Source organism: Lithobates pipiens, unplaced genomic scaffold, assembly GCF_037356315.1.
Source record: "Lithobates pipiens isolate NorthernLeopardFrog02 unplaced genomic scaffold, aLitPip1_a1.2 Scaffold_19, whole genome shotgun sequence".
In the NCBI taxonomy this organism is placed as follows: Eukaryota; Metazoa; Chordata; class Amphibia; order Anura; family Ranidae; genus Lithobates; species Lithobates pipiens.
In genome coordinates, this window is record NW_027507764.1 from 422603885 (window position 1) to 422626367 (window position 22483).

General features: G+C 41.9%; 1 protein-coding gene across 5 annotated transcripts in view; it reads right to left on the reverse strand.

Moving 5' to 3' along the window:
- OSBPL1A (oxysterol binding protein like 1A) overlaps nucleotides 1-22483 on the reverse strand; it is a 159298-nt gene that overhangs the window by 3269 nt on the left and 133546 nt on the right. For all 5 annotated transcript variants that reach the window (XM_077492581.1, XM_077492582.1, XM_077492583.1 and 2 more), the window contains 9 exons: nucleotides 15717-15851; nucleotides 14166-14263; nucleotides 11806-11988; nucleotides 9744-9851; nucleotides 9573-9662; nucleotides 6315-6441; nucleotides 5137-5253; nucleotides 3466-3589; nucleotides 1508-1598 (listed from right to left, as the gene is read on the reverse strand). In XM_077492581.1, the coding sequence (XP_077348707.1) occupies nucleotides 1508-1598; nucleotides 3466-3589; nucleotides 5137-5253; nucleotides 6315-6441; nucleotides 9573-9662; nucleotides 9744-9851; nucleotides 11806-11988; nucleotides 14166-14263; nucleotides 15717-15851 (1073 nt within the window). The remainder of the gene's footprint in view (nucleotides 1-1507; nucleotides 1599-3465; nucleotides 3590-5136; nucleotides 5254-6314; nucleotides 6442-9572; nucleotides 9663-9743; nucleotides 9852-11805; nucleotides 11989-14165; nucleotides 14264-15716; nucleotides 15852-22483) is intronic.

Below are 22483 nucleotides of genomic sequence, written 5' to 3' on the forward strand. Positions count from 1 at the left end.
AGGAAGATAGCACATACATCATTTTGGGTGATGACATCATTGCTTTTGGTGTTCAGCATCATGATGGCTTATACAAGCTTCTTTGTACACGCTGCTCAAGACTCTTTGGTGGTCACAGGTGATTTTTGGGTTTTAAAAGACAGACGTCCAAAACACAAACATATCTGTATTTTCTAATAGCAGAGCTTGGTAGTTTTCTATATATAACCATGTTGCCATTTAAAGTTAGAAGACCTGTAATACGGAAATTGGCTAATCTCCTGAATGAGACAGCCAGTCATTTATTGTCTGTGCCTTGTTGTCAGATTATAGAGTTAGTGTGAGCCATGCTGAGTTTACACCCATTCGCTTTATAGACTGCTGGAACAGTCTAAGGAGGAGCAGTGACCACAGACACACAGGTTCTGATCTTTACCTTTTTTTTTTTTTTTTTTTTTTTTACTATTCCACATATGCATGACTATTAGAGGACCCCATGAAAAAGTACGACTTCACAGATACCGTTCTGGTTTTTCTAAATTTGAGATCGTTCAGTGTAACTTAGGTCCTGTTCACGCTTGGACAATTAGGAATCGTGCGATCTACCCGCGATTCCATATCATGGCAAAATACACAAGGCACATTTGGGTGCCATTTATCTTGAATGCCACGCTGAACGCAGTGCAACGTTACTGCGATTGTTGCGTGGCAACATGTGCATGTAAAATTGCGCCTGGCTCAGGGCCAAAATTTGGTCCCTAAGCTTTCTTGCCAGAACAAAAGTGCATAGGACAGCCCATTTAGGTGAATGGGCTGCCCTATGCGCGACATGCAGATTTGCGTGAAAATTGCCCACACAAAATCACGAGCAGAAACACAAGCTCCCACTACACAAAGTGTGAACAGGATCTTATAGAAAGCAGAATTCTTCTCCAGCCAATGCAAACACAAAAAGATGATGCATTTCCTGGAGCAACCAATTACTTTTCTTCTTACTGAAGCCAAAAAAAGACTGAAAGGCCGATTATGAATGGTTGCTATGGGTTAAGAACTCTGCTTATTTAATAAGCCTGCTGGAGTAATAGAGGATACTAGAGATTTCTGTATGCTCATATATAATGCATTGAGCTTTACAGTATTATTGTTATTACATTTACAGCACTATAGCCGGCAGCTTGGGGTCTATCCAGCTCTCATTGTCAAGGGCCAGTTTACACTGCTGCAATGCGGGAACCCTGTGAATCCACTGCGGGTTCCCGCATCACATTTCCCGGCGCAGGTCACACTGCCCTATGCGAACTACTGGGACTGTTAGGTACAAGTTAATGACACCCCCAAATCAGTTTGCATATTGCAGTGTGGCCTGCAAACACAGACAGGTATCTGCTTGCGAGTTTGATGCAAATTCAGCCATATGATCTTTATAAACTGGAATCGCATCGCACAGAGATCGCATGTGATTTTCACTGCAGTGCGGTGCGAATCACATCCGACCTCTGACATCGCACCAGTGTGAACCGGTACCTACCTGGTATTCCAGTCTTCGTCAGACTTGGAACGATTCTTACGTGCTGCTCTCTGCTTCTCTTCCAGCCTCTTCTTTTCCTCACTTGCAGTGTCTTACAAGAAAAAGAATTGGCGTTAGAAAGAATTAACAGAAAAACAATAGATTTTGTTACCAGAACACTGCTAGTCAAAATAATGCAGGCGTTAGGCCAAATCCCCACCATATTTTTTGGTTTCAGTTTTGTATATAGCATGCAAAAATAAATATTTGAATCAGGGTTTGTTTCTGTCTGTGAGCTCAGTTGTTGCTTTTAGTACCCAGATACACAAAATTCACTTAACAGATTCCTGCTGAATTGGCTAAAATTTGTACAGCTGGTTGTCCTGTCAGCACCCGGCTTGACAAATGTTGGTGGAAAATTATCAGCTATACGGTGACTGCATAACAGATGCAGTCACTGTTGGGGTATTATGACATCCAAGGGTGCCATTGTTGTCTGCAGGGGTGGCAGATGAGATTCTAATTGAAATCTTAGGGTGGGTGGCCGGCTTAAAGCCACACAGGGATCAAAATCAGGGACTGGCCAAAATTTGATCCAGGTATGGGCAAGTTAAAGGAAAGAAAATCAAGTCATCTATGGGCTGCCCAAGCTGGTGCAGATTGGTGCCTATATTTCTATACAGAACACTCTTCTGGGACCTGTAGCGGTTGCGTACAGCCGTCCATAGCCATGAATTAGAATATTTGGCTGTACACAGGTATACGCCAGGGGTCACATACAGTAAAGCACCTGCACAGGAATGGACATATATGATCTGAAACCATACTTCATGTGCTCTCACTATGTGCTTTACGCAACCTCCAGTGATTATCCACATACAGCCGCATCTTTTGAGGTCTATAAGCGTCAGTATGTAGCAGCTGCAAGTCCTGGAAAAGTGTATTCTGGACGCTGTATGGCCATGTGCAGGAGCCCCAAGATTGTCTGTTTATAAAAAAAAAAAAAACCTGCAGACCTCCACAACTACTGGGTCAGTGTTGTGGTAAAGAGGGTACTTGCCCTCATCAAAATGGGGTCAGGGTGCTTTGCCTGGGAAACATCCTCTCCAAGTTAGGAGCATGATCCTCCACCCCCTTCCCCCCAGTTGAGGGCATATGATTGGGTATGGGTCAGAAGGGAGAGGAATGCACACTTGCCCCTATCCCTTTCCTGGTCAGACAGGTGTCATGTTTGCATAAGGGTTTGGTATAGATTTTTCTTTGTGTTTTATGCATAGGGTTCCTCTCAGAAAACTTATATGGTACGGTATTTGAGGGGGACCACATGAAAAACAAATTGTGGGTTCCTCCTTGACATCCATACCAGACCCTCATCAAGGATATGTATTTTTAGGGGAAAACCAACATAATTTTTTTTTACGGTTCCCTATGAAGATCTGGTATAGACAAAGTAAAGCAGCTAAAGCTGTCATTTGCTGGCACTTTGAACAACATTTTTTCTTTGTGAATGTCAGTTTGGCTACAGTACAAAAACAGCCATTCTTGTTTTTAACAATTGGCTCCCATTGACTTCAATGGGGTTTGGATTTAGAACCCAAATTTTAGCCATGTTCTGCAAACCTGCCTCAAACTGGTACATTTGGCTCAGCCTCTGTATAGCTCTCATGCTAGGTTTATTTTAAAGTGCAGGCTCCTGGGCTAAAACATGGATCCTGCCTATCAGGAGTGACAGATCTGACCTAAGCACACAAGAAAACAGACTTCTCAGGCTTCACTCACTGCATGCTTGCCTCAGATTAGTGACTCACTAGTTAGAAAGATAGAATCAATGTGACCATCTTGGAGCCTGCACCCATGAAAACACAAGACAGTAGAGGCAGATATCATACAGGTCTCTAGTCATACCAGTTTGCTTCAAGTCTTGATAGATGTTCAGTTTTGTTTAGTCTTTGGTCTTAAAGTTTTTTTCAAGCATTTACCTATATCCCCATTTTCCATTGCCCTAATATCAGGACGTAGTCTGCAGTCGGTCTTAGGAACGATGCTTTCCATGCCCTTTTCCAGCTCATTCAAGGCCATAGCAAAGAGAGTGAAGTTGTACATCTGAAAGCACGAACAGTAAAAAAACAAAAACAAAAAAAAGCCAAAGAAAAATGATTTTACACGTGTAATTAAAATACTTTATGTCTTACTAATCCAGCAATATATTATCACACAGCGATCAGAAAACGTATGTTCTCATAGGCCTGTTTCACACTGGTTTCAGCTTTTATAAGGGCAGTGTGAACAGCAAGCTTTGACAGAGAAGAGCTTTAAAAACAAATCAATTCCAGTTTATAAATGTTGAACACAGATCCTAATGGGAGTGTTGATTGCTACTTTTAGCAAGCTGATAGCAAGCATTCAACAGGCTTCAAAAAAATGCTGAAGCCTAATAACAGCTTGTTTAAAGTGGCAATCAGTACAGTACCCATTTGGATCTGTGTTGATCATTTACAATGACTGCTCGGAAATCAAGTACAAGACGGAAGCACTCGGTCTTGTAAAACTAACGTTCGTTATGGAGATATCACATGACTATTGAACTTCCTTTTTATCGGCTCGCTGCATGTCTTGTACGTCACCATGTTTGTAATTGTTGGCCAACATTTGTGTGACCGTGTGTATACAAGACAAGTTGGAGCCAACAACCTTTGAACAAAATTCCACAGTTTTGTTGTCGAAAAGTCCGATGGTGTGTATGGGGCATTAGAATAGCCCAGTCAAAGTCCAGACCTAAATCCAATTGAGAATCTGTGGCAAGACTTGAAACTTGCTGTTCACAGACGCTCTCCCCCCCCCCCCCAAAACAGACAGAGCTTGAGCTATTTTGCATAGAAGAATGGGCAAAAATGTCACTTTCTCTAGATGTGCAAAGCTGGCAGAGACATCCCCAAAAAGACTTGCAGCTTTAATTCCAGTGAAAGGTGGTTCTACAAAGTATTGACTCAGGGGAGCTGACTACAAATGCATGCCATACTTTTCACATATTTATTTGTAAAAATTGTTGAAAGCCATTTATCATTTTCCTTCCACTTCATAATTATGTGTCACTTTGTGTTGGTCTGTGACATAAATTCCCAATAAAATACATGTATGTTTTTGCTTGTAACATGACAAAATGTGGAAAATTTTAAGGGGCATGAATACTTTTTCATGGCACTGTAACCCTAGTTAATTTTGACGTCAAATTGCAATTTCGTTTTAGTCGCAATCTTTTGACAAAAATGCCATTTTAGTTTTAGTGGTATTTTAGTTATCTAAATTGTTTTAGTCATATTTTAGTCAACTAAAATTAGGTGTTAATTTTGGCAACGAATACATGAAATTAACACTGTTGCAGACAAAGGAACTCGCGTGCAAACTCACCAACAGAAACCCATTTAAGAAACTGCACTCTAGTTGAAATCTTTAACATCTATCACAAACTGATATCAGTTTTGGGTGAGCTCACCAATTATTTTACCCTATCCAGTAAATGTAAAATCTCAATTTTTTCAGAATTACACAGATCTTGTAAGATACTGTGCTGTAGTAACTGCTCATATGTACGTGTTATTTTTTACTTTACAACACTTATAGAATGCAACAGAAAACATATGAATGGTAACCTGTGTAGAGTTGGGGGGTCGAGGTGCTATTCGCCACAGCAGAGTGCTCCCTGGAATAACCAGCACACTCTCGGAATCTGGTAGTGGCATTTCATCGGGCTCGTCTGTGCTTGCAGTCTTAAAAAAAAAAATGCAGATGGGAAGGAAGGATGGCATCAGTTAATGGACACTGTGTTTATTCATTTACAGAGACATGAACAGTAATGCCGTGTACACACGGGTCAAATATTGGCTATTTAAACATGTTCCAATGCTACATTAAGCATATTGGAGAAAGAATACTCATGCAGCCATATTTATTTTACATAAGCTGGCCATACACTGGGCGAAATTCATTTAGTTCGTCAGGAACAGAATTTTGATCAGTGTGTAGCAGTCCCTGCTTGACAGAAGTTAATCGCTTAATCGACTTCTGTTGAAGGGACACGTTGGAAAAGGATTATCGATCAGCAGCTGCAGCCGCCGATCAGTGTATTCTGACAGCTCTGGGTGTTGCTGTCCGAATACAATGTCCCGGCAAAGAGGATTCCTCCATCCACTTTGATTTTTTTCGTTCAGCCAAAAACAACAACTTTCTCTATCCAGTCCAGTCTATGGCCAGTCTTAGCCCTTGTACACACTGTCGGAGAATCCGTCGGCATGTGTCCTATCCGACCGTGTTGTCGGATAATCCGACTGTGTGTGGTATGCATCGGACCGATTCCGTCGGAATATCCGTCGGACCCAATTTTCCAACATGTTGGAAATATTTCCAGACCAACTGGGCCGGTCGGACATACTCCGATCATGTGTAGCGTATTTTGATCAGGCCAAGTGCCACGCATGCTCAGATCAAATTCCTACATCAAAGCTATTGGCTACTAGCCTGAATGTAGTCCCATCGTAACGAAATTACGTCATCACGTTCTGAAAGATCTGATTTTTTCCCCAACTTTGTCCGACCGTGTGTATGCAACAGTTTCGGACGAGATCCGACGGCCAAAATCCGACGGGCAAAATCCTACGGATTTGGTTGTGGAAATCTCCAACCGTGTGTACAGGGGCTAAGAGTATATAATGGAAGTCACATAAAGCATAACATTTTATTAGGACTATTAGATGACTGCAAAATAATCACATGGAGATCAGTACACTAAAAATACCGATTATGTAAACAATATTTGTTTCATAGTGGTTACCTTGTTCAAATTTTTCTTTTCTTCAACATTTTTCTTGTCGTTTTTTTTAAACGAGTCAAATGTAGCTGGATCAATACAATAGAGACACTCTGTCCACTTGCCATAGAGAGCACACAGCTTCTTTTTACTGCATGAAGAATGTACACCACAAGAGCTAAATATACATATCAGTCAGAAGCAAGAGCAAACAGTGGGGGCATCTGTATACCAATCTGTATGTAGCTAGACACAATTTCTTCAGAAACACTCGCTCAACACATTTAGGCATTATACGGCAATTCATTACTCTCCTGATCCTGTGCTGAGCTTTAATGATTGGCAGCAAACAGCAGGGAATTTTTCATTCTCAAAAAACAAAGCTTTAGATCATAGTAGAGCTAATATTGTAAATATGCACCGATGCTGTAAATGTGCACTTTTGGAATTGGAATATATTCCCCATTAGGGCGTCACATTATATACAGTATATCATATTGTATATGCTTTTTTTTTATGCAGGCATGACCTAGACTACAGAGGAAGAGTTTTTCCCTATATAGAAGCCTAATTTTACTAATGTGTTGATTGGCTGCTGTGTGCACCAGGCAAATTAAAGTGTAACTGGAGTGGTCTTCAAACTGTGGCCCTTTGCTTCTGGCACTATTTCATCCACCAATTCCAAAAAATGGGGCATAATTCCCTTTCACTGACACCAAGGGGCAGAAAAACTCACCGGTGACACCGAAGATGGGGCACAATTTCTCCCTATGGCACCAACAATGTGCGATTCCTCCCACTGACAAAGATGGGCAATGGTTTATTCCCACTGACATCGGGACCTTTTCTACTCTCGATACCCACAGTCCAGCCCCCCTTAAAGTGGCTAAGGCAGAAGTTTTTTTTTATCTTAATGCATTCTATGCATTGTGCCAAGGGGTGTTCGAACCGTTTTTTTTTTCTATTCAAAAATGGAAAAACACTATATTTTACCTGCAGTTTGAACACATTACATTCAAAGAAAAGCAGCACAATGAAGAGCAGGTCAAATGCAGCCCATGAAAGCCAAGTGTACTGCTTCATTAAAGTCAATTTGCTGACCTGTGTTGAAGTACAATTCAAAAGTTCATCAAATGCTGGAAAACCACACCCATATGTAACAGCACCAAATTGGGTCTCTATAGAGCTTAGCTCCCTCTGCTCCCCCTACTGCATCTTAAGGGGTCATTTATACTGCCTGCTCGGGAAAATAATATGTTTTCTTGTACAAGCTGATGTCCGTAATATACAGGTTTTGGAGGGTGGCGCCTTGTTTTTTTACGAAGCAAAGCTCTTTTTATTTTATTTTTTCTTAAAGTAGTTCTGAAGGCAGAACGTTTTTTGCAGAGAATGCATTAAAGATAAAAAAAACTTTCTGCATGTAGTTCCTCCAGCAGCTCCCCGCCCCCTATACTCACTTGAGCCCGAACTCAATTGAGCGCTGTGTCTTTCTCCTCATTGGCTCAGACAACATCAGGAGCCATTGGCTCCCACTGCTGTCAATCACAGCCAGTGAGGAGGGAGTGGGGGTGGAGCCGAGCCCAGTTCTGTGTGTCTTATGGGCAAGTGGCTTGCTATAAAAGGCACTTGGCTTGGAGGAAGAACCAGGAACCTGAGAAAAGGAAGATTGGGGCTGCTCACTGCAAAACCAATGCACAGAGCAGGTAAGTAACAGGTTTATTAACAAAAATAAATGAAAACTTTATCATTTATAACTTTAAAATGTATAACTTTATAATCATTTTAACTTTATTGAAATGTCACAAAGTGAGCTGTAGTGTGTTCTAACGTGAACAGGATACAAAGAAAATTATTTTCTGTGTGCCATTGCACAAGTACCAAAAATCCAGTCTCAACACATGTTTGAGCCATTAGAGCTCCTGCTGTGAATTTCTGAGAATGAATGGCTCCATAGTACCTGCAGCTACAGAAGTCAGTGGGGTTTGTTTTACAGCTTGTTAAGAATATACATACCGTATATACTCGAGTATAAGCCGAGATTTTCAGCCTCTTTTTTGAGGCTGAAAGTGCCCCCCTCGGCTTATACTCGAGTCATCGCTGTCTGCCCGCTCGATCAGCGTGTCGAGCAGACAGACAGCGGCCATTCTATTCAAAAGCCGCGCCTCCGGCTCCGCCTTCGCCTGTGATAGGCGGAACACTGAATTTCCCAGCAGCCTGTGTTCCGCCTATCACGGACATCGTATCATCCTCGTACTACGGACGAGGATGATACGACGTCTGTGATAGGCGGAACACAGGCTGCTGGGAAATTCAGTGTTCCGCCTATCACAGGCGAAGGCGGCGGCGCAGCTTTTGAATTTTACAATGGCCGCCGACGAAGAGGGCACGGGACGGAGGCAAGGCAAGGCACGGCACGGCACGGCACGGGACGGGACGGGACGGGGGCAAGGCAAGGCAAGGCACGACACGGGACGGATGCAAGGCAAGGCACGGGACGGAGGCAAGGAGGCAAGGCACGGGACGGAGGCTCGGGACAAAGGTAGGCTGGACACACACACACACACACACACGGATGGATGGAGACACACACAGGGATGGATGGATGGATGGATGGAGACACACACACACAGGGATGGATGGATGGATGGATGGAGACACACACACACAGGGATGGATGGATGGATGGATGGAGACACACACACACAGGGATGGATGGATGGATGGACACACACACACACAGGGATGGATGGACGGACACACAGGGATGGACGGACACACAGGGATGGACGGACACACAGGGATGGACGGACACACAGGGATGGACGGACACACACACAGGGATGGACAGGCATGTCTCACCCTCGGCTTATACACGAGTCAATAAGTTTGCCAGTTTTTTTGGGGGTAAATTGGGGGCCTCGGCTTATATTCGGGTCGGCCTATACTCGAGTATATACGGTAATTGACAACATAGTCTGGCAACAGGTTCACTTTAGGCTGTTGCCATCAATGGATGGAGGGGGAAGGCCCTCTTTAGTGTCATTCAGATCAAGTTATAGCAAACAAGAGACAGCAAAGAGACCACCTGTTGACTGCAAGTGTTAAATGTGCAATAAATATATGGTGAGTTAAAAAAAAAGTAAAAAAAAATAAACAACAAAACCAAAAAAAAAAAAAAAAAAAAAAAAAAAAAAAAAAACGTATATGGGTTATATGTTCCTACAATATAGAGCATATAAAAGTGATGCTACACATTGCCTTAAACAGAATCTGTGAACATACCTTTTATCTTGGACGTATCCTTCCACTTTGTGCAATTCTTTCCCAAACAGACCACAAGGTTTAAAATTTAAAATGCACTTATCACCAGTTCTGCAAACAAATTACTAATTTAATATCCATTCTTCTTTAGTATTGGAAGGCAGTGTGTGGGTAATGGTCCAAACTACTTACTTGTGATTAGTGATTTCCATATTACCATACTGTTCAATCCACAGTTTGCCAACAATGATATTATGTACACAGCAAGTTGGGTTTGTCCAGGTATAGGATTCATTGTGCCTACGAAAAGGAAACAGGACTACAGTATTTTTAGGAAATGCACATGAAAGTAATCAGCAAACTGTAAATACTTCTATTGCTGTTTTAACTTTATTTTTATATAGAGTTTATTACACATGCTGGCTCTTCTTTTTCCTTAATTTTGCTGTACCAGGTTATCCTTTGCCAACATTCAGGGCTGAGTGGACTCAGAGGTAGAGGACATGGTTGCCTTAGAACTGAATTTGTGGTGGAAGGTGGTGGGGGATCTGAGGCTGCATTTCTACCTTGCCTGTTCTCTCACTATAACCTCTCTCTCTTTTTTTTTTTATTCTAAAGCCTCATACACACTATCAGTTTTTCTGCTGAGCTTTTCCTTCAGATTTACCAAAACCATATAATATGAGGTAAAATCTGAGGAGTTTCACTTTGTATGCAATCAGGCAGGCCATTGCATTACATGGTTTTGGTAAATCTGAAGGAAAAACTCAGCAGAAAAACTGATTGTGTGTATGGGGCTTAAGGGGTCTATTTAGAAAAGTTTTCAGAGAAGATCCACACATTTTCTAATTGGCCTCAAGTGAAAAAAAAAAAAATTGTGTCTCTTGGATGACAGTTGTGTAAAAAAATGCATACTTTAGTTTTTATTGCTACTCTACTCACCCTACTATTACTGTAATTAAACTTCTATTCCCTCTATGAACTAGCTTAAGATCATCTAGTAGTAAAAAAAAAAAAAAACACACAATAAATAAAATACTTTCGGTCAATAAACAAACATCTGACATTGTTTTCTCACTGTCCTCGTCTTCTTGTCACTCACGCCCCTTAAAAAATTGCTTGTATGAACATTGATACAGGTAGTGACAACACACAATCTCCCCAGTGGGGTTACAAAAAAAAAAAAAACACCTAAAAGAAACTAACTTATTTGCTCACATGTAGTAGGCTGAATGAGGCTAGACGTCATTCAACCCAAGAGAGTGGGTAAGTATTGTAACAAGTTACTTTTTATTAAAAACCCTGCAGCTTAGGCGTGCGCAGGGGGTGTGCCAGGTGTGCACCCTAATCACTATGTGCAGTGCAGATTCCCCCCACTGCCCGGGCTTCCCCCCGTGTTGGCCCACTTAAAGCCCAGTACCAATCTGAGGTTAGCACAGCAATCTCCCCTGCTGTTCTATTGTGTTCTTGCATCCCCCTGTCAGAACAAGCCAGTCGGCTCTCTCAGCCATTGGTCGGAAACTTTTTTTGGTCACGAGTCTTCGACAGAAGCCAGCCAAACAACTGGCTTTTGTTGGACTGACTGCCAAAACACGTGTCGAATGAAGCCAGTTTCTATTGAACTGGCCGACATTCGGCTTGTGTGTGTCTAACTGTCCTCGTTAATAGTTTGATTTATTTTATACCACCGGGAATAGAAAGCAAGACGACTCACAGTTTTGACTTCATTTTTAAAGTAGAACTCAAGCCAAGAACAACAAGATATAAATTAACAACCCATCGATAGTGACAAAATAATGATACATTTAAAGATAAAATACCAGCTTTTGTTGCAGTATCACTCTTCAATCCAAACAATTCCCCCACGGTACTTTTTTCTGTTGCTATATGTCCTCATTCTGATTGCCAGCTTAATTCAACCCACTTCCTCTGACCATAGATCGTCCTGGACCTGCCCTATGACTGAACATTGAAAGGAGAAACAGTCCAGTGATAAGCTCATCTTTCTATCACTGCCTTTTCCTCCTATCATTATGCATCTTGTCAGCACATAGGCTGATTGGCTGCTTGTACTGCTTCTTCCTCCCACTCATACTCATGCTCTGTTGTAAGGGGATAATACCAGGTCAACTTCAAGTACTTACACGGCTTGCATTTAAAATATTAATTTAATCCTGTATTAATGATTACAGAATTGCATTAGTTTAGGTCTTTAATATGTGCCTAGCACTTAGTTTTAAACAAATCTACTTACTTGAGAAGTTCCAATGTGATTATTCCTTTGGGTTCTGCTTCAACACTCTTTCCCCAGAACTTGAGTTTAGGGTATATTGATCCATGAAAAACAAAGTCACCGTTAAGGCCTTCAGCATGGAAAGCGCTAATTGGTGGGTGGTGGCTGACTTGTTCAGAAATTAGTCTAAAGCCAAGATCCTCACTAAAATACAAAAACCATACAAATTACATCACAATGCAAAAGGCAATCACGTGGGTGTTTCAGACAAAAGGGCTGTGCTTGCCACCCCCTTTTAGAATACTTAGGAGTTGATTTAATAAAATGGGCGCTTCACTTTGCAATGAAAGGTGTACTTTGCAAGAAAATTGCTTATTGAATGGGATGAAGCTCTGCTGACCTCTATTATTCAATCATATACAAGCAAAAATTCTGTTTTTTTTTTTTCAAATTATACTTGCATGTGATTGGGAATTCTGTTTAAAGTGAAATTTCCCCACATTGACTAAACTCTAGGGGAAATTACAAAATGAATACCCTATTTGACTTTAGTAAATCCAATCTTTTGTGTAAAAAGAAAGGTTTGCTCTGTATTAATTAGACAGAAGATCAGCAGAGCAGTTCAATGATGAGAGGGCAACTGTAGACACTTTAAATAAATACACAAATCAAATATATATTTATCAGTGTTGTATTCGGAGTGTTCCATTTTAAAGAACAAGTAATGTTCTTTAAAGTTGTAAATCTTCGGGAGAAATGGAGTGACATGGTGATGTGATGACATGGTGATGTTCATGTGTGATCATGATACCTGCAAGACTTTATTCTCTACATAATTTGACTTGCCAGTGACCCAATTACACATTCATAAGTGTTGGTACCAGGGATGAGAACTAAGCTGTGCAGAACAGTAATTACAGGGTCTGCAGAAGCTCACATTCATACATAGCATTCTAAGTACACATAACTCAAGCATATGTAAATAAAGTCCATAATTATTATCTTGAATGTATTACCATTTAAACACAATTCTACCACTAGAAAAGTAGGCTGCTTGGGAATATTAGAATGCAATATTATTAAGCACATTACAACCAGATATCACATGACTATTACCTTTATATTATTATACAGAATTTATATAGCACCAACAGTTTACGCAGTGCTTTACAATATAAAAGGGAGACAATATAGTTACAATACAATAAAATACAAGAGGATTAAGAGGAGCCTGCTCAGAAGAGCTTACAATCTAATAGAGTGGGGCATGTGGAGAATGAGCTGATGGAAGTGGTAAAAGATTAGTTGGAGGTGTGATAGGCTTCCCTGAATAGATGAGTTTTCAGGGATTGCCTGAATGCAGCTAGAGTAGGAGATAGCCAGACAGGTTGATTTAGAGAGTTCCAGAGGTTGGGAGAGGCTCTGGAGAAATCCTGGAGACAAGCATGGGAGGAGGAGACAAGGGAGCTTGAGAGTAGGAGATCTTGACAGGAGTGAAGAGGACGATTTAGGTGATATTTGGAGACAAGATAGTAGGAGGCCTTGAGAGGAGCAGAGAGGGCGGTTTGGGTGATATTTAGAGACAAGATTGGTGATGTAGCTCGGGGCAGAGTTGTGAATGGCTGTGTATGTTGTGGTTAGTATTTTGAATTTAATTCACTGGGCGATCAGGAGCCAGTGTAGGGACTGAAGGAGAGGGTTGGCAGACACTGAGCAGTTGGTAAGGTGGATAAGTCTGGCAGCAGCATTCATGACAGACTGAAGAGGAGCCTATGGAGAGGCAGGCCAATGAGAAGGGAGTTGCAATAGTCAAGGCGAGAGATAACAAGGGAGTGAATGAGGAGCTTGGTGGTTTAATTTGTTAAAAAGGGGCGAATTTTAGAGATGTTACGGAGGTGAAGTCTACAAGCTTTTGACAAGGATTGGATTTTGGGCTGAAAGGACAGGTTAGAGTCTAGTATTACACCTAGTATCCTGGCATAAGGGGAGTGATTGATGGTTGCATTATTGATTTTGATGGAAACGTCATGGAGGGGGCACGGGCGGGGTGGGAATATTAATAGCTCAGTTTTAGAGAGATTTTGTTTAAGGTGCGACATCCATGCTGATGTGTCAGTTAGTAATGCGAGAGGAGACTAAAGGAGTGAGGTGAGGAGCAGACAGATAAATTTGGGTGTCATCCGTATATATAGATGGTATTGGAAGCCATGAGCGGTTATCAAGTGACCAAGGGAGGAGGTGTAGATAGAGATATAACATGATATATTTCGATGTGACATTAGGATATTAAAGCAGACATTGGACTGGTTACTGTAGGGAACAAAGACCAGACTCTAGTAAAGTTGAACTGCTATTGGTCATGGTGTGAAAATTTCTCTTACCGTACTAGCTCGAACGTTTCCCCAAGAAGAGGATTGAAAGGTTTCCCTGTGCGTTCCCATTGCGATGCAACTGCTGAAACTGCAAAGGCAGCAACACACTGTAAGAAAGATGAAAAACGTGAAAATACTAATACTAAATGATGCCTGATGTAAAAGGCATTTAGGTCAGGTAGTATGAATATCAATACTGTACACTGAGCATGTCTGCATTTATAGTAACATTTATTGTAAACAGAAACCTTCCTTTGCGCTCATTTCGATTTCATGTTTCAGGATAATTAGCTATTCTAGTGCAAGGAAAACCAAAATAATGACAATGTATCAGGTGGTGGTAATGGTAAGCTGGGTAACTTTTCACCAAGTATACAAAAGCCTGAAATTCATACAAGCTCTGGCTTTTACATACTTGGATTAAATTGGTTTTATAGTAGAAAAAATGCTTAGGTTAAAACTGAATTTTTTTTGGGGGGGGGTCAGTGTTGACCATTACAGTTGTCTGTTATCGGTTACAATCTATGGTTTGTGTAGGAATTTACTGATATTAAACTACATCTACAGCAAGCGGGAGGAATGTTGTAGACATCCTTTAAAATTCTGGCAGGCCGCCGTACTGAAATGGTCGCTGCTTGCGCCCAATAAATGTACCCATTTCTCAATCTGTCAGAGCCTGGCACTATGGGTCTGAGGCCGCAGGGTCCATATTGGACTCTTCTTACTCTGCGCGCTTTCCCCCTGGTCACTCTGTCACACAGACAAGCGCTTATATATCTTGTAGTGAGGCGTGCAGAGCTTGATGGGAAACAGAGACTAATGCATCAGGTCTACCGTGCTATTAATTAACGGTATACAGCAGTGGAAGGATCCATAGCCGTTATTCAGTCCAACCTGATGGGGAGCTAATCTTTTAGTTGCCCATCAGGCTCTGCCCACCAAATAGGCGCAGAGGTCATGGGGACTAGTTCCCTATCAGGTCTGCCACCTCTGCTTTATCAAATCCCCCCAAGGTGTTTTATGTGTACTGCACTGCAATGAGGAGATACCATAGTTCTATTAAACAAGATCAAATGTCAACTTTTTCATACTTTCATACTTCACCACTCGTATAAAATAAACACAACACTATTAAAAGGAAATCTGTGTTATAAGCAATATAAAGGCTGCTATTGCTAACACTCCAATATTAGCTGCCCGACTGTCTCTGACTTCTAAGTCCAGGAAACTATCATTTTCAGAAGATGATCAGATGTGGCAGTTCATACATTTCTCCCATATTTCTTTAAAATAATCATTTGTAATACACACAATGGCTCCTGAATGTAAATGAAAATGAATAGACAAAAGATATCTCCCATGGGACAGAGCCAGATTTAGCAGATACCTGCCAACTGTGCCCTATGCACTTTTTACCACAAAACACAGAATAAAAGCAAATCAACCCATTTTTATATGTTCCAGTCTCTTTGATATAGACAAAAATGTTAAAATTATTATTCAGGTTTGTGTCCCCAATAAGTGTCAAATATTACTAAAAACCGATTATTCAGAAATCACCTGCATTCGTTCCACAGGGTCGGAGCAGCAGTTTGCTTTATGAATGAGGTATGTGTGTTCCATGTATTCTGAGAGGCGTTGTAGAAAGCTCAGCGGCTCATTGAATATAACAGGCATTGTGATTTTTGATAATTCCTGTTTGGTGCAAGGAAAGAACAAACAAAGATACTATTAAAGCCATTACATGTGTGCCAATTGTTAAAAGTTGTATTTTATGTTAGGAACTCATATTTTATCAGACATATCCGGAAAGTCTAAAAAAAAAAAAAAAAAGAAGGACTAGCACACCAAGAAATCCTGCACAGTCAATGAAATGTTAAAAAAAGGGAAACTTTTTTTTTTTTTTTTAAGAAGATGTATGGGGTATATAAAAAACAAACATACTCACCTTCACACTGCAGCATTGGTCTGATGCTGCAGCTATCCCCCACCAGCTCTAAGCCCAAGAACTGATGGAGTACATGACTGTTGATCGCTTAGCTCTTATGCCCCGTACACAGGATCAGACTTTCCGACAACAAAATCATGGATTTTTTGTTCAAAGGTTGTTGGCTCAAACTAGTCTTGCATACACACGGTCACACAAATGTTGGCTAACAATTACGTACAGGGAGCCGTAGTCATGAGCCACCCTTTGGACTTCTTCTGCTAATGTTGTGTTTGGTGAGCATTGATTCTGAGCATGTGTGGACTTTTGAGCAAAATTTGTTGGCGGAAAATTTGAGAACCTGCTAGGCAACATTTGTTGGCGGAAAGTCCGACAACAAATGTTTGGGGGAGCATACACACGGTCAGACTTTCCACCAACAAGCTGACATCCAACATTTGTTGTCGGAAAATCCGATAGTTTGTACGGGGCATAAGTCTTCTTAGAGCAGACTGACTACTGTTGGTCACTGCCCTCTGCTCTTACCTATGGTTTGGATCCTTCCAGAGCATGGTGCTGCCCATACTTCTCTTTTAAGACCAAAAGTGGTTATTGGGCTGGAACCTTTGACAGAATGTAAACAGCAAAAAGGAACTTTGACTTGAAATTCCATATCTTGGGGTACAGTGGGTTATAGGTACAAACCCATGAATAAGTTGCATGTTTCCTTTACTGTAGGATTAAAGCGAAGGTCCAGGCCCCCACAAAAAAATACTGTAGCTGCTTTTAATATTAGGACACTTACCTGTCCTGGAATGCGGCAATGTCGGCACCCCAGCCAATGTTTCCATCAGCTCTCGGGTGCTGCCCCCGCCATTGCCTGTAAGGGAAATTGGCAGTGAAGCCTTGGAACTTCACAGCCAGTTCCCTACTGCACATGCGCGCAGCGTGCCGTGCTTTGTGAATGGCCTGGCGGTGGAGGAAGGAGGAGGATAGCAAACTTGTAGGGGAACCTTGGCGCATCTCGCTATAGCCAGGCCTCCCAGAAAAGGTCTGTCAAAACCAGGTATCCGTTCTCTCCCGCCCCCTCCACAGCCCAGCGCTCCGGTGAGCGAGGAGGGGGCAGAGCAGAAAGCTGACTGATAGCAGATCTCTGCTCGCAGAGCTGTGAATCGAGTGATTGGCAGTGTTTGACTGCTCAGTTCTCAGTGTTAGAGGCACCGGGGGGGGGGGGGGGGCAGATGCAGAAGTTTTAACCCCCGCTAGCGGCCCAAAAAGGGTTAAAACTGCCTGCAAAGAGCCGCTGCAGCAGCGCTTGCAGGCAGGTTTGCAGCGCTGCCCCATTGTTTTCTATGGGAAGGGCCGCTTTAGGAGCAGTAAATACACCGCTCCTACAGTGCTCCAAAGATGCAGTTTGTAGGACTTTTTTGACTGTCCTGCAAGTGCACCGCTCCAGTGTGCAAACTCGAGGGCTTGGACACTGGAGAGACAGCAGCAGCTGTTTCAGGGCACTTTGCAGGCACTATTTTTAGCTCTGTAGTGCCTGCAAAGTGCCCCAGTGTGAAAGGGGCCTTAGATCGAAGTGAGTGAAAGAAAATTGTACCCTCTATGGCTGGTTTAAGGTTCTACAAAGACAGTGAGAGGCTGCAATATCCTGCCTACACTACTTCTGCAATTAATGACCAAGCATATCTTATATCTTCTGCTTACACATTTACAGCAGAGGTTCAAGATCATTAGACTATAGGCAGCCCAGAATCTGGACACAAGTCTAACAACTCTTGATGGGCAGTAGTGGACTTTAAGCACCACTTCTGAATCCTCCCCACCACCACTTTTTTTTTTTTTGCAGTTCTTGGCACATTTCCATATAGAATCCCTTCCTGACTTTTTTTTTTTTTTTTTTATTCACGCTCCCATATTCCACGAGCATGCTAGAACTGATTTCCATGCTTCAAGTATCTGTCAGGACTATAAACCAATAAATTTGCCTGACTAACCATAACCACATTACAGGCTACCATGTGTGAATCACAACAGATAATTCAATGCGAGAGCTGTGCGTCAATCTTCCTATGCACAGAACCCAATAGGCCCTTAAATATAACTTTTATTCATACATAGCTAAAAATAACGTATGTTGGCAAAAATGTAAAAATCATGAACCTACAGGTGGATTTTACCCTGCATCCCCTGATAATATAAAGCACATCAAAAAGTGAGCCCCCCAACCCCAAAATGCAACATGTTTCACCAATAAAAGGCCTTTGACAGGAGTGAAAAAAAAAGTGTAAATTTTTAAATTACCGTAAATGTTCTCGAACACAAAACATGTGCAATACCCCTAACCAGATTTTTTTTTAATCCCATGCAGCAACCTGTAGGTTCACGATTTTTACATTTTTGCCAACATACGTTATTTTTAGCTATGTATGAATGAAAGTTTTATTAACTGTCAGAACTGCCAACACATTTCAAGAAACCATTAAGCCACTGAACAGACCCCTGACAATCAAGTTACACAAAATGATAATTGTACAGGTAGACTGCTTATTGTAAAACTAGCCAAAGTTAGAAAATGGAAGAATGACTTTTCACTTTCAGGTTGCTTAAAAACCTATTGTTGGTACAGGAGAGGCACAGACAATCCAATTGAACATTTGGGGAATAAAGCCATAAATGCAACATACTTTAGCTTTTGTGATGCCCTTAACTTTGGTATAGAAGTGCTTAGTTATAGCCCAACTCCTGGCAATTATTAAATTTACCAGTTGGGTCAATTGTCTAGAGCAGGGATCTCCAAATGTTCTAGACAAAGGGCCAGGTTACTGTCCTTAAGACCTTAGGAGGACTGGACTTTAGCCAGTGGAAGAAAATATCTTGAAGTCAGTGGGAGTAAATTACATAGTGACTTTGGTCAGTAGGAGGAGATTAAATAGTGTTCCATCATTGGTATTGTTGGGAGAAATTATGTCAGTTGTAGGTATGAGTGGGAGAAATAGAGCCCAATCCCCAGTGCCAGTGTGAGGAATAGTGCCCCATCATTGGTGTCAGTGGGAGGAATAGTGCCCGAAGGGCCAGATAAAGGCAAGCAAAAAGCCACATTCAGCCCATGGGCCGCAGTTTGGAGACCAGTGGTCTAGAGGGTAAAGGAATAAGTTACAAGGGAACAGAAGGGTGAAGATTAAGCTAAGTTTTAATGAACACTGATTTTAGCCAAACAAATATATGATATTTCCTTGAAATGGTTGCCGGGGGTGTTTAGAATTGAAAACTGAAGTGAAGTATTTACTGTAATTTTTGAGAGATACAAGGAAGTTTGCATAACTTTCTAGCATCTACCGAAAACAGTTATATACTACAGGTTAACAGTGTATATAACAAAGACATTTTCAGCATTGCTAGTATTTATTTTAGTGGTGCATTTAAATTAACTTTTTCATCAATATGTGTCACCAGTGATCATGCCTTAATATTCTTCCAGGGACATTGTAGACAACAGGTCTAAACTAGAAGGTTAGTCTGGTCTGTGGCTGTCTTGTTAAAGCGGAGTTCCACCCTTTCAGGGGGAGGGGGGGGACAGGATACCCATCTTTGACAGGTATCCTTTCCCACTTCCGGGAGTCTGGCCGCGGCCGTGATGTCACAGCGGGGCTCCCTCCTCCTCCTCCTCAGCCGCTGAGCTAATAGGAAAGAGGAGCGGGGCCGCACGCATGGACAGTAGGGTTCCCGGCGTGAAGCCGAAAGGCTTCAATGGTGGTGGCAGCACCCGGCAGCTGATGGAAACATCAGCTGCGGTGCTGACATTGAGGCACTGCAGGACAGGTAAGTGTCCATTTATTAAAAGCCAGCAGCTGCAGTATGTGTAGCTGCAGGCTTTTAATTTTTTTTTCCCCCTGAACACCACTTTAAGTGTGCACTGAATAAATGACATGGTCAAAATAAAACTAAACTTTTTTTTCTGAGGTTAGCAAAATGAGGTTTACATTTTTTTTGCCACTGGTGTTAATGAAAAGGCACATTCATTCTACCTGCAAAATTAGATATCATTGATATGCAATCGGTGAACTATCTAGGTTTAGAGATAGTAATGAAGGCAGTGGTGATGTGACTGGTTACAGTGCTACATCTGTCTCATTCCTAAATGGTAAATTCCCTTTGAACCACAAGGGCTTTGAACCATCCAATATGCTTTTACCCTGTGGTGCTCTCTGCAGGATTTTCATGGGCAGAGCGGGTCACATTAGGAATGCAGCTTTACAACATGGGCAGGAACTGCAAGTTTATTGTGACTCAATACATTCTTCTGCCCAAGGGTCTGAGACTTTTTGATGGACTAGACTGAATCCATCACTTTGAACTGGACATACAGGGGGTTATTTATGAAAAGGCAAATCCACTTTGCACTACAAGTGCAAACTGCACTTGAAATTGCACTGAAAGGGCAGTCGCTGTAGATCCAAGGGGGCCATGCAAGGAAAATAAAAAGCATTTTAGCTTGCACATGATTGGATGATAAAATCAGCAGAGCTTCCCCTCATTTCAGATCTACCCCTCAGATTTACAAGTGCACTTTCAATGCAACTTGTAGTGCAAAGTGGATTTGCCTTTAGTAAATAACCCCCACAGTATCTGTGTCAGAAACATGTTCCAGCACAAATAACTTATTTAGAGGTTTGGCAGGCAGTGTAATTTAATTGGCTGCTTTAACATTAGGGACAGCTACCTCTTATTCTTGTTCTTTGAAACACTTAGAACAGCCTCTTAATAGCAGTATAATCTGCCTGTTAAAACACAGCTGCATCTATGCTCGGACATCTGTCCGGAACCGCAGGTAAACTGCTTTGTGTACAGCTACATGAGAACCGTCATTGGTTTATATGGGCTGAACAGCTGCTGTTATTCCCATGTTATAGTCATTCCAGCTGCAAGAATCAATTGATTCTTGCCACTGGTATTTAGTGGCTAAATCTAAATGGTTGTGTGAAGGAGGCCTAATGGTGCAGCAAGTCATATCTCCAAATCACCATCTCACCAGTCAAAGTTTGCCAGACCAATGGCATGATGAGTTTTTTGAAGACTTAATTTTTTTTGCCACAAATTTTTGAAAAATGTGTAAAGAAACTTTTTTTTTTTTTTTTTTACACAAAGTTGTCAATTTATACATATTCACACACAGCATGAGCATACTTGGAATTTCCCCACGAAACACATTCTGGTTCTCCTCCGGATTATGGGGACATCACAGGTGTGAAACCTTTTCAGTGCTTGGACTGATCATGTAGCTCATGATTGTTGCCACATCAGACTAATACTGCCTGATGACCACGCCACCAGTCCCAGCATCACCAAACCAGTTTACTGTATGCCAGCAACAGTGTTCCATATCACTGTTAAACCAGTCGCAGTGCCATCAGACCAGTGAATGCCAAGAACAGTGTTCCTGATCTCTGCTACCCAAGTACCAGTGTCGTCAGACCAATAAGTCAACAACAGTCTTCCTGATTGCTGCCTCACCAGTGCCAGTGCCACCAGACCAGTGTAAGTCAGGTACCCTGATCTCTGCTACACCATTCCCAGTGTCCCCAGACCAATGTAAGCTGACAACATTGTTCCCGATTGCTGCCACACCAGGTTCAGTGCTGCCAGACCAGTGTAAGTCATCAGTGTTCCTGACTGCTGCCACACCAGTGAAAATGGTGCCAGACTAGTGCAGTAAGCAACCAGGTTCCTGATTGTTAGCCACACCAGTGCCAGAGTCACTAGAGGCAGTGCAGCCATCAACAGTGTCCCCGATTGCCACCACATTAGTACAGTGTCACAAAAGCCAATGCAGCCATCAGTGTTCCTGATCACCGCCACACCAGTGCAGTGTTACCTCTGCCTGCTGCCTGTAGTGACCCCTGCCTGTTATTGACCATGTTTCTGCCTGTTGTCTAAACCAGTCTTTGCCTGCCACTTGTACTGGGGGGGGGGGGGGGGGGGGAGAATCTAAGTATGTCCATGCGGTGCGTGAAAAATGCGTGAAAAATATCTATAAATTGACAACTTTGTGTAAAAAAAAAAAAAAAAAAAAATGGGTTTTCATTTTCTTTCCACAAAATTGTGACAAAACAAATTAAATCTTCAAAAAAACTCATCATGCCACTGGTCTGGCGACAAGGACTGGTGTGGTGGTGATCGGAGACATCGTGACTGGCTGCTCAATTAGGCCTCCTGCGCATAGCCATTTAGATGCAGCCACCAAATGTAACCACAATTTCACCAAAAAAACACATTCTGCTACTCCTGAGTATACAACATGTGTGGGACTTTTTCAGTGTTTTGACTGATTATGAACCAGACATCGTATCTTGTGTATCCAAAAATTCATCAGGCACCAGCAGAAACGTGCTGCTCT